This window comes from Rhineura floridana, chromosome 1 (assembly GCF_030035675.1).
Source record: "Rhineura floridana isolate rRhiFlo1 chromosome 1, rRhiFlo1.hap2, whole genome shotgun sequence".
NCBI lineage: Eukaryota > Metazoa > Chordata > Lepidosauria > Squamata > Rhineuridae > Rhineura > Rhineura floridana.
Genome location: NC_084480.1, coordinates 62537555 through 62550724, shown reverse-complemented (window position 1 = coordinate 62550724; position 13170 = coordinate 62537555). Strand labels below are relative to the sequence as shown.

The 13170-nt window shown below is 41.5% G+C and overlaps 1 protein-coding gene across 3 annotated transcripts in view; it reads right to left on the bottom strand.

Annotated features, from left to right (window-relative positions):
* The window catches only part of FAM81B (family with sequence similarity 81 member B), a 46451-nt gene extending 33609 nt beyond the window's left edge, over positions 1–12842 (bottom strand). The window contains exons 1-5 of one of the 3 annotated variants that reach the window (XM_061622488.1): positions 12771–12842; positions 12406–12597; positions 11166–11302; positions 9828–10002; positions 1979–2040 (exon numbers count right to left, since the gene is read on the bottom strand). In XM_061622488.1, the coding sequence (XP_061478472.1) occupies positions 1979–2022 (44 nt within the window). In that variant the 5' untranslated portion in view covers positions 2023–2040; positions 9828–10002; positions 11166–11302; positions 12406–12597; positions 12771–12842. Of the gene's footprint in view, positions 1–1978; positions 2041–9827; positions 10003–11165; positions 11303–12405; positions 12717–12770 lie in introns of those variants that run through there. The other 2 variants (XM_061622496.1, XM_061622478.1) reach the window with 2 other exon arrangements.
* Between the last annotated feature and the right edge of the window lie 328 nt (positions 12843–13170).

Here is a 13170-nt window from a genome sequence, read left to right as displayed (position 1 = left end):
GCTTCTTCAACAACAGCCCGGTGCGGGGCCTCCTGCATGGGGCCTCCAGGCGTTGGGGTCTCCCTTCTCAACAACAGCCTGGGGTCTCCCTTCTCAACAACAGCCTGGCACCTCCTTCTCAACAACAGCCTGGCACCTCCTACCCAACAACAGCCTGGTACGGGGCCTCTTGTGCAGGGCCTCCCGGAACAGGGCCTCCTTCTTGATAACAGCTGCAGCCTCCATGTCCTTCTCCCCCTCCTGTTCCAGGCAGGGCCCAGATCCCCGAGCCCAAGCTCTCACAGCTGCCCTCTGACATAAACTACCATCAGCAGCAGCAGCCCAGGGAGCAGCAGCTGAGCGAGCCCGAGGACATGGGGTGGAAGACAGTATTGAACCAGCAAACAGCTTCACTGTAATAAATGCCTGTCACCCTTCTGCCTCTCGAGAACTCCCCCCCCCCGCTAAGATCACCTCCTCTTTCTTGGTGGTGTCGATAATGATAATGTTGTTTGTATTTAATTTAATTTTTACATATTGTATTCTTTATATTGTATATTATTGTATTTTTTATACCTGTGTTTATTTTTCTTGTAAGCTGCCTTGAGGGCCTTTGGCCGAAAGGCGGGGTATAAATAAATTTTAATAATAATAATAATATATTTTTCCCCAGCACTACTTTCCTGCCAGAGCAGAAGTAAATAACTGCAAATTAATCTCCTTTAACTTCTGCAAAGGGGATCCCTCTCTCACAAACAGGAACTGAACAAATTCTTGCATCATAAACACAGTGACCCCAAACACGACCAGACAAGCCAATACTTTATTCCTTTCAAAAATGTACCTTATTCTTACTGCTTGATTAGTACTAATTATGTTTCCTATGAAAAATATGCAGCATGTGTCAGAATAACTGGTTGCAGGAACCCATACATGAAATAAGAATAAATGATTTATGCTTGTTGACCTTGTAAAATCTGTATCTGAGAAGAATGTAAATGAAAACCTACTGCAATGACGTTGCATCCTGAAAAGTAGCATCCTGTGAAAATTGTATATGAGTGTACTGGCAACTCCAGAAGTACAGGGCCCCTTAATGATAGTCACAGCCATGCCCCTCACAGCCACGTTCCCTCGCTTGCTCTCCATCGTCATCTCCACACTCCTCAGCCCTTCCCACATGTGCCTCCTCCCACAACAACAGATCCTAGAAGCCAATCCACATGAAAAGGTCTTCTCAATGGCTCTCTTACTTCCTTTCACTCTCATTGGCTTAAATCAGCAGGAAACGACAAGGAGGCATGTTAGAAGGTTCTTCTCACACTCTCCTTTCATGCTGTTTGGCTTCTAGGACAATGGAAACATAGGGACCCTGCTGAGATCTGCTCCCAAAAAAGTAAGGGGTCTAAGACCCCCCGAGACCCTGGACAACTACACCCCTGGGTTTGTACCTTTAGCTTAGCTCAGCTCAGTTTGTTTTTCTCTTGTATTTGCTACTTTTTATCTGAAACCATGCTATGATTAATCTCTAGCTGTACCATCATGAATGCTTCAAAGTTATTCTTAAAACCAATTTAGATAATTTTCTGTGTGTTCAAAAATTCAAATTTTAAATCAGACATTTCAAAAGGATTAAACTTATTTCTGTTAGAATATCTCACATTGCCAACAGGTCCTGAGGAAAGATTTAAGGGATGCCATTTTTTATTGAAGTGAGCCATTCTGAAAAGTAGGATAAAATATTGCAAATAATTGTCTATAAAGAATTGTTACATACCAGCTACCTTTTGACTAAGTTGAGGAAAATATCCACTGCAATATGAGTAAAAGACAGAGTAATACTTTGTTGACCACATTGGATGTTGTCAACAGCTCTTAGTAATTAACAGTTTTTAGTAATGGTGCCCATCACAAAATCAGCCCAGCATTATCATTTTCATTTTTGATCAAATGAATTTTGCCTTGTGGTGACAGAAAAGCTAGATAACGACTGACTTACTTGTCAGGGTGTTTAACCAGCTCCGTAGTGTTCTCTGTTGACATCTTTATTTGAAGTATTATCTGTAAGAACAAGTGCCAGAAAACATTATTAACCATAGGGTTCACATGCATTAATCAAAACAATTGCAGCCCACTTAAGACAGGATAACCTCCATTTAGTGAATGGCTTGCAGAAAATCTAACATAGTCAGTTACTCTAATGTCCAGATAAACATTGTTTACTTTCATATATGTAGGGTACACTTAGTTATGCTAAGGATATGTTGAAGTATGTAAGATCAGATAAACCTTAGATAACTAAGGTTTGAAAACTAGTGTTAATCTACTTTTGGATATTTGCACTCTGACTCTAAGGCATGCTTATGTTGAAATTCCTTTGACTTCAAAACGCTGAAATCTGCTCTACTTCAGATAATGCAGCCACCACATAGAGGTTCCTTGACATGTCACCTCTTATATGGTGGCTGGAAACTAACCATATGGCAAGTTATCACATGGTGGGGTTCTCGTGAAATGACTTACATTGAGCCTGCAGAAGCATTTATTTCTAAGGGCCTACATTTTGAATAACAACTTTTAGGACTCCTGCTGGGAGGAATGGCGGGATATAAATCAAATAATAAATAAACAAACAAATAAAATAGGACGGTTGTAGCACCTGCTTTTTTCTGGACATGGATATTGTTGTAGTTTCATTACTATTCACTTTTTCATTTCATGTTTAATTGATATTTTTTTACATTACTGAACTCAAGACAGTTTATGACCCATAGAAATGTCAAAATAAACAAAACACATTGCCATCCTCAACTCAAAATATAACTAAAAACAAATTAACAAAGTTGAAATATCAATTTCACATAGAGTATTACCAAATTAACAATTACATCAAAAATATAAAACAAAATCACCTCATCAATCACAACAAATTAACAAACAATAGTGTAAGCAAAAATATGATACAGAAAATGCCAGAAATCATGAAAAAAGAACAAGTACGAACAGCCAGGTCACATGTCCTTTCCCGCCTCTCTACTACTACCCTACCAGTAAGGTGGCCATGGCACCCAAATCTTCGGGGAAGGACTGCAGCTTAGTGGTAGAGCATCTGCTTTGCATGCAGAAGGTCCCATGTTCAATCTTCAGCATCCCCATGTAGGGATGGGAGAGGTCCCTGTTTGAAACCCTGACAAACTGCTGCCAGTCAGTGTAGACAATATTGTGTTAGATGGACCGATGGTCTGACTCAGTATAAGAATGCTTCCTATGTTCCTACCCACCTCCATTCTGTGTGAATGTGGAATATGAGAAAAGATTCCCCTGACACAAAGTCTAAGTAACACTAACAATATATTAGGAAAGCTCCAGGACTGGTGAGCATCTCCAAGACTAGGAGGCACACAAGGGCCAAAGCTGAGCCTTATCCCATTGTTGACTGAGAATCAGTGGTGACACAACCAACAGCTCCCTCAGTTTTCCCTGCCTTTCCTCTTTCCCTGTCCCTACTGCCATGGGAGGAAATAAAAAGGGAGGGGCCATGTGCCTTACTGATGGAGCATATGGTTTGCATGTAGAAGGTCCCAGGTTAAATCCTTGGTATGTCCAGTTCAAAGAAACAGGCTGCAGCTGATGCAAAAAATCTTCACCTCAGATTCTGGAGAGCCACTGCCATTTTGAGCAGGCAAATCTGGGTGAGATAAATTAATCGTCTGGCAGCTTCCTATGTTCCCAGAAGAAAAACATTTGTGTGGCACTAGATACTTATGAAATGGCTTATTCCTCTTTTCCTCCACTTGCTCTGTGCAATTTTGCTCAGTGTTGTAGCACTGAGGTCATTGTTAATTCATTACCATAATTCAGAAGGCTTGTGCTAAAAGCAACTTTCTCTCCTGCTGCTGCTGCTATTATCATACCACCCAAACTACTGTGTTCTCTATACAGTAGGGCCCCACTCATACGGTGGGTTACGTTCCGGACCCCCGCCGAAAAGCAAAAAATGCTGAAAAGCGGAACTCATTGAATAGAATGGTGTGCAACACCCGAAAAACACTGTAAAAGCGGGACAAGTGCCGTATGAGTGGGGCTTTGGCCTAATTGCATCTCAGACTGCTGCATTAGCGAAGCGCTGTAAAATGAGGCCCTACTGTACTAGTTCCTCGTTTTGAAGATTAACCCTAAGCACTTGCTTCTTACATTTAAGGCTCTCCACCCTGACCATATCTCCTTGTTCATCTTCCCTTGTTCCCCTTTACTCTTCTTATTTCCATTTGTTCACTTGTTTATCCAGCTTTGTAGGTCCTTTTCGCCCAAGCTTCCATGCTGTTTCTTATGGATGAGGCAATCCCCCTGCCTTTGTATACATTAAGCTACCAAACTCTCCTCCTCCATGTCCCTCCACAAAACCCACTATGTCAGCAAAGCTTTTCCTGAATTTATTTATTTATTAAATTTATATCCCGCCTTATGGCCAAAAGGCCCTCAAGGCGGCTTACAAAAACACGAATATAAGCGTAAATACAATAATGCAATTCTCAAAATTAAATAACAAATAACATTAAAAGAAAAGAAAAAACATTTAAATGTGTCACAATAAGAGAACCAAACACTTTATAAAAAGGCCTAGATAAAAATCTTCAATTTCCCAGCAAATAAGTAGCATTTTTATTTTTAACATATAAATATACACAGTATATAAGTAGCCAAACAATAATAATAAACAACAAACTAATGAGAACATCTCAATAAATATACAATTAAACAATCCCCACACACTTCACAACAGTGTTTAACAAAAATATGCTATAGTCCAAATAACAGCAAAAATAAATCTCCAAAATTAAATCTTGACCCCCAAAACAACTAAAAAACAACTAACCCCAGTAGTCTATAGACATCCCGAGCAGCAGGTTCACGCACACATACACACATATGGTCTCTGGCCCCTTCAGCAGTTGCTGCTTTTGTAGCTGGAGAGAGACAGGGCCCTGCCCTTCCAGGCCAGGTGGAAATCAGCCAGAAATGCAGGGAGCAGGTCTTGCAGAAACTCACACAAGTAGATTCTGCTCAGTGGTGGCTGCGGAATCCATATCAGTGGGGCAGTGTGCCTTGGACAGCTCTTTGAAAGTTTGGACTAAACTAAAGTTTGGATTCCACTGCCCACTGACATGGAGTCACCAGCTGCCACTGATTTTGCTATCGTATCTAACATTAGCAGGAGATTAGGCCTGTCCTATGCCAGCTCCCTAAGTGAGAAATTTGTGCCCCATAGCTATCCATCTCTAAAGGTAAAGGTATCCCCGCACTTGTAGTGCGAATTGTTTCCGACTCTTAGGGTGACTTCTTGCAACGTTTACTAGGCAGACCGTATATATGGGGTGGGATTGCCAGTTCCTTCCCCGGCCTTTCTTTACCCCCCAGCATATGCCAGGTACTCATTTTACCGACCACGGATGGATGGAAGGCTGAGTGGACCTCGACCCCTTTTACCGGAGATTCGACTTCCTCCTTTCGTTGGAATTGAACTCCAGCCGTGAGCAGCGCTTTGGCTGCGTTACCGCCGCTTACCACTCTGCGCCACCCAAATCACCTTTAAAAAAGAATCAGAAAACCTATTTTCTAGGTACCTTCTGATTTTCTATTTTGGTTCCATTTTTACTTTGGTAAAAAAGAAAAAAATCCCAAATAGACTTTAACAATAGTTTTATTGTATTATTTGAATATAAAATAGCTTGAGTACCAATGGGTGAATATTCTATATTACAAAATCTTATATATTTAATTCCTATAAACTGACGTTTATTTGCTGTCAATTAGCCATACCCTGTCTAAAAAAGCTTCCATCTAAGAACATAAAAAGAGCCCTGATGGATCAGGCCAAAGGCCAAGCTAACCCAGCCTTCTGTTCTCAAAGTGGCCAATCAAAACCCTGTGGAAAACCCACAAGTGGACCATGATTGCAATAGCATTGTCCCGTGATCCCAAGCAACTAGTATTCACAGGCATACTGCCTCCGATACTGGAGATCATATATACCAATCATGACTAGCAGTGAGTGGTAGCCTTAGCCTCTATTAATTTGTCTAATTATCTTTTAAAGGTGTTCAAGTTGGTGGTCATCACTACAACTTGCCAAGGTGTAGGTCCTCTCATATATATTTTTTTAAAAAAACCCTTCTCTGCTTTCACTTCTGCCCTCCTGCTTGCTGGGCACAGCAACTGAACTTTCTTATCAATAGTGCTGGAGGGGATTTGGATGGGGCAGAGTTGTCCCTCCACCTAGCCATGCCCAGTTCTGCTGGCCTTCATTGGTGGGGGAGCTCTGCCTGAGAGGAGCATCAATGCACCTGCCCAAACAGCAGATGAAAACTATCTTCAGTGGTATCCCAGTCAGTGGTAGCCAGCAGAAACGCCCAAAACAGAGCACTTAAGGGCTCAGCTGGCCCAAGGACCTGCTGGATCCTTAGCTAGCCCTGCTGCCATCATGTGATGGTAAGAGGTCTGAGACAGGCCTATTTGCTTCGCCAGACTGGGAGCTAACACAGCCAAGAGACATTTTCTCCTGCTCCCCCTCCTTCCACCCTAGCCAGTGCAGACAGTAGGGTTGTGGATGTGGCGGTGATTACACATCACAACTCCATCAAGCCCCACCGATGTCAGCCAGGAGTCTGAATTGCAGCTGAAGAAGTTTTTGAACTATGTTCTAATCTGTAATCTAGTGCCTAGCATATTGCAATTAAATAATTGCTAGTATTCCAATGATCAGACCTTCTGTTCTTTGTATTATACAGCCACGAGAGTCGCTGTAACTACAGTCAGCATGGATTTTTCGCATTCCACAATGTTACATTGAAAATACCCCCCATGCCATTCTGATCCTTCCCATGGATGAAACGGAGTATCTAGATCCATTTCAGTCTGGTTTCAGACCTGTTTATGGGACAGAGACGGCTTTGGTCACCTTGGTGGATGACCTACGCAGAGAACTGGACAGGGGGAGTGTGTCCCTGTTGGTTCTGCTGGACCTCTCAGCGGCTTTCGATACCATCGACCATGGTATCCTTCTGGGCTGCCTTGCTGAGATGGGACTTGGGGGCACTGTTTTACAGTGGCTCCGTTCCTTCCTGGAGGGATGAACCCAGAAAGTGGTGCCGGGGGATTCCTGTTCGACTCCTTGGCTGTTGGCCTGTGGGGTCCCTCAGGGGTCAGTTTTGTCCCCCATGCTATTTAATATCTACATGAAACCACTGGGAGAGGTTGTCCGGGGGTTTGGGGTTCAGTGCCATCAGTATGCTGATGACACCCAACTCTACTTCTCCTTTCCACCTAACTCCAAGGAAGCTGTCTTGTTTTAAACCGGTGTCTGTCATCAGTGGTGGACTGGATAAGGGCGAACAAATTGAAGCTTAATCCAGACAAGACAGAGGTGCTCCTGGTCAGTCGAAAGGCAAATCAGGGAATACGGATTCAGCCTGTACTGGATGGGGTTACACTCCCCCTGAAGACGCAGGTTCGCAGTTTGGGTGTGCTCCTGGACTCAGCTTTAAATTTGGAGGCCCAGGTTTCTGTGGTGGCCAGGAGTGTTTTTGCACAATTAAGATTAGTGCACCAACTGCGCCCGTTCCTTGAGCCGTCTGATCTGGCCACGGTGACACATGCCTTAGTTACATCTTGTTTAGATTACTGTAACGTGCTCTACGTGGGGCTGCCTCTGAAGACTGTTCGGAAACTTCAGTTGGTGCAACGTGCTGCAGCCAGAATGTTAACTGGGGCTGGTTACAGGGACCATACGACTTCCCTGTTACAAAAGCTCTACTGGTTGCCACTCTGTTTCCGGACACAATTCAAAGTGCTGGTGATGACCTATAAAGCCCTATATGGCTTAGGGCCAGGCTATCTGTCAGACCGTATCTCCCTATATGAGCCTTCCCCGGGCCCTGAGATCCTCAGGAGAGGCCCTTCTCTCAATACCTACATCCTCACAAGCACAACTAGTGGGGATGCGAGATAGGGCCTTTTCGGTAGCTGCCCTGAGGCTTTGGAACTCCCTTCCTAGGGAAGCAAGAATGGTCCCCTCCTTGCAGTCCTTCCGTTGGCAAGCAAAGACTTTTTTATTTCAACAAGCCTTTGGAACTGAAAGCTGTTAAGGACAGGACTTGAAGAGTGCTGCATTGCTGTTGCCTCATTGTATTATTTTAAACTGAGTTTGAATTATTTTAACTGTATGTATGAATGGTTTTAATACTGTAAATTGTTTAATTTGATTTTAATCTAGACTTTTGTATGTTTTTAATTATATGTGTGCTTTTATCTGGAAGCCGCTGTGAGTTCCAGTTTTGAAAAAAGGTCGGGGTAAAAATAATGATAATAAATAAATAAGCTCATTTTTAAAAAAAAAAACCCTTACAAAACTTATAGTCCTGAACTCAGAAACGCTTGCTTAACAACCATCTAAATTTTCATGGTGATACACAAAACAGAGAGAATTAAGAGTTCAAAATGTAAAAAGAGAGAAGAAAATCAGACCCCCTTTGGACTTTTTTCAGTTCTCATAATCTGTTGAAATTAATTAAAAATCAGCCATGTTCACAGAGTACCTGTAATCCTATTACTGACCTTGTCCCATACTCTGACCTTCATCTTCGGCAGTTTTAAAAGTTACAAAACTGCCTGGCTGATCTTTAATTAATTTAGGAAATGTTGGCTTGAACTGAATGATAATGTTGGGCATGCTCAGTAAGAACCTATTGTCAGCATTCTAAAAGCCAGACTCACAGCTGCTGGGCTTGCCTAATCAGGGGGCCACACCCACACCAGAAATTTATTCCACTTTAAACAGTCATGGCTTCCCCCAAAGAATCCTGGGAAGTGTAGTTTGTGAAGGGTGCTGAGATGAGATGCCTATTCCCCTGACAGAGCTCCAGCAGCCAGAGGGGTTTAACAGTCAGCCGCTCTGATTGGAGCTCTGTGAGGGGAACAGGGCATCTCCTAGCAACTCTCAGCACCCTTCACTAACTACACTTCCCAGGATTCTTTGGGAGAAACCATGACTGTCCAAAGTGAAATAAAGGCCTGGTGTGGATGTGGCCAGGGACAGCTTTGGTTTAAATTTGGGTGGGAGGCTACATGTGCCTGCTGTAGAATAAAAAGGTGGGGGAAACCCTGAAAAAGAATGATAGTCTTCACATTGTTTTCCTTTTGGAAAGGAAAGGGGCTTCCCCTCTGCGCAGTGCCCACCCATCCCCCTCCCTCTCCTGCCCTCCTCCCCCCTCCTCTCCTCCTCCCCCAGGTCAGTTTTACCTATCCTAAGCATGATTGCACAGGAGTAAATCCCACTGAACCCCAAAGGCATGCAAATGATCAAACCTGCCCTCCCCCTCCCTCCTATCCCCTCCCTCTTGCCCCTTCCCTCTCCCTTCCTTCATCCCTCCCTTCCCCTCCTTTCCCCCTCCTCCTTTTCCAAATTCTTCCAAGCTACACAGGAAGTGGATTGGACTGTGAAAGACCAATCCAAATTGTATTTGCATTTTGACAAATTTGTAGGGCAGTACAATTCACTATAGTTGCCCAATTCCCCTGCTTTTTAAAGTTTGATAGAAATATCTGTTGGCTATAGGTACATTCTTAAACCTCAAGGTTTTTGCCTGTTAGTGAATGGTATTACTACTAGATGCCATACAGAGAAGAAAAGATCTGATTATAGAAAATAAGAACATAATTAAATTCAGTTATCTCTGCATAATTTGTGAGGGGAGAAAACGAAAACAATGAACACTACGGTATCTAAAATTCAATAAATATCATGAGGATTGCAGGTATCATGAGGAAAGAAAACAGTTCAAACAGATTACCACGGCCTTAAGGTGAGGTAATTCTCTCAACCATACAGAAGGTGCACAGATTTGTGTTTAAAGGATCAGGCTGTTGTTCAACTCTGAAAGATGCTTAGAACTAGCATCACTGTTTCCCAGGCGATGACTTGAGGTCAACATTCCATTTCCATGACTGATGGCAGAACTTGGAAACCTGTTATTAGTAAAACATAATGTTATAGTAATCTTTAACTTATTATATTTAAATGGGTGTGTAGAGTAATATCTGCATGGAGTTGAGTGGAAAGTCAAATGTGCTTTTTAGCACTATTAGATCTGTTTTATTCTGAACTTATTCTGTCTGAAGTTATCTGGTTCCTTATTTATCCGTACAGCATTTTTATTTTATTTAACCAAAGTTATATACCATTTGAATGTAAAGACTTCTAAGCAAAAAAGGTATGATACTACCATTAAGTTTCTTTCATGGGCTGTAACTGAATTCCAGAAATATGATTTAATCTATCTATAAGATTTAATGTCCTTTGGATTTTTCATGCTGCACCTGTTTTTTAAGAACTGGAACCATTCTCCCCGAACAATACATGTACACTGCTTAATGGGGCTTCTACGAGGATCCTTATCTGCATTCTCAGCACTGGAGATTGCTAGCAGGGTGAAAGGCTGAGCTTCAGCTGATTGCTTGTTTCCACAGGTTTTGTGTTCTAGAAAACTCACAGCACTGTCCCATCAGAGACAACTGCTGATATTACAGGGTAACTAGATTTATGAGTGCTCTTGAAATAACAACATGGTGCTATTTTTCTAAAATTGTATTCAATTTAAGGATAATTAACTTGAAAAAACACCCAAAGTTAAAATTCATTTTTATAAACCATAATGCAACATAATTCATAGACTGTATGCAGAATACATTAAATCATAGCCAATTCTTCTTGTGCGTTCTCTTCTGCTTAAGCTTTATGCTAATAATTATTAAAAGGGGATGGAAGTGTATTTTCCTGCCTCATAAATATCTGAAGCTTGTTAACTTGCTTCTTAAGGCTGTCTGCCAAACTTTTCTCAGTAATTCAGCCAAAACAGGAGGTATTTATTTCCAAATTATCCCCCAAATTTTGCCAATACTACACTGGCTGTTAAACATAAATTGCTGACTAGTTCATGTTTTCTCCTCACATTGCCTTTTAAATAATCCAGAAGAATTACTAACAGTTTCTATAATGGATATCATACAATTACTTATCTCTTTAATAATTCTGATGATTTTGTACCAATGTATTTTCGCTCCTACCATATTTTTAAAAGTTGACATCCACTTACGGGAAACTCCATAAATTTCCAGAGTGATTAACTTACAGAGTGCTGTATACACATTTCTTTCTTTAAGATGGTCAAAGCATATCAATGCTATGTAACATAATTCCATTAATCTTCAGTTACAGGCATATTCAAATCCTCTGGGAGAAGTAATCCAGTTTCTTAGGACTACAGAACTGGAACAAAATCAGGGAAATTACCCTACTTATATAAAAACTATAATTTCATTAAACAAAATTAAACAGAGAGCAAAAGGAATGTAATCATACTCGAGTAATATACTGGTCCATTAGGGTAAATAGGACACTGCCCCAACAATCTCACCCTGCCTTCTTTCTTACTTGCAACCAATCAGGAGGTAGCTGCCTATCATTAGCTCTGGCTTCTGTGGGTGTCCTTGCATTTCTGCCCTATCAGTCCCAATGGGCAGCAGCCACTACTATATAATATGATCTATTTATATACCAATTTCTGGCCCAAAGGCTCCCAAACACTGAACACCATATTAATTCAAAAGAAATGTACAATAAAAATACAGTGAATAAAATAAATAAATCAAAACAATGTAAAATAGAAAAGTCACATAACACCCACCAATCACCTGGCTCTATTTTCCTGAGCTGCATTCATGTTGTTACCACAAATCCAGCTCACCAGCACTGCATCTCTCACTTGGAAGCCGGGTTAACTCACATCCCTCCCAGTAGCAAGCCCATACATGACCAACTAACTGCTGGGGGGGGGGGGTTGTCCTCACCCTTGTCACACCTCAAACAAGCTGACATCAAAGGACAGGCAAAACAATCATGTATTGTGATTTGCTAGCACGGTTTCATCAAGATGGCACACATGATTGTATTTGTATTATATTTTATGATATGATATGGTTGTGCACCACAGTGAGATGTCTGCATAACAGGCAGTATATTAATGTTTAATAAATCAATAATAAACACAGTCTTTCATTTTAAGGCAGTGGATTAGGATATGTATCCCCTCTTTTGCACATCACTGCAACTTTTAAAGGCCTATGAATGTTCCCCATCTTTCATAATCATAACAGAACTGTAAAACAAGCATTTTATTTCAAGTGTGACACTTTCCTTCTGTCTGTTAACAGGCCTGTTCATAATCCCACAGCAACCTAACTCTTAAGTCCCAGTAGTTAGGGAAAACCCTACATCTAAACCAAGCCCAGCATACATTCCTGTTCTAGCCATTTCTCCCTCTAATTTGCCTGGCACCTTGCTAAAAGTGTCAAAAAAGAAAGGACCAATACCTGATGGGAGTCTTCTTGGATGAACTATGGTAGTTTGTTTTGGGTGGAAATCAAAGGATGAAAGCTCTAGAAGATTGATTTTTTTCTTCATTTCCCATGAACAGCAGCAGCAGATAGGCTCCACAAATCTTAGTTCTCTGTCACCAAGAGACACTTCTGTTTACTTCTGTTTCCAGGCAACCGGAATGCCTACTTTCAGATAAGGAAATAAAAGGCTGTATGTTTGACACTGAAATCCAGATTTAATATTCAAAGTCTGTTTGTTTTACTTCCGTGCCTTGCATTTAGACCATCTAGAGCTGTCATTTTCCTCTTGAGAAGATAAACAGCCTCCATCCAGTGGCAGAAACAAAATAGTGACCCACCTGTTATATCCAGAGCTTGGAAAAGTTACTTTTTTGAACTACAGCTCCCATCAGCCCCAGCCAGCATGGCCACTGGATTGGGCTGATGGGAGTTGTAGTTCAAAAAAGTAACTTTTCCAAGCTCTGGTTATATCAGCACTGGCCTAAACAGATGGGTCTTCTAGAACAGGTGATGTAAGTTTAGGGAAGAAATGGCATTCATTTTAAAAAACAAAAACAGCCTATTTAGCACTGCCATGAGAGGAGTACTGAACTTTTAACAGCTGTACAACTAGCAGAAATTCAACAAGTGCAGCTTTCTCCTCCTTGGAGATAGAGTGATGGGGAAAACTGCAGCTGTTGAATTTGTGCATGGTAAAGACACAGAAGCTCTGCCAGAAATGGTTATTTAGTTTTGACC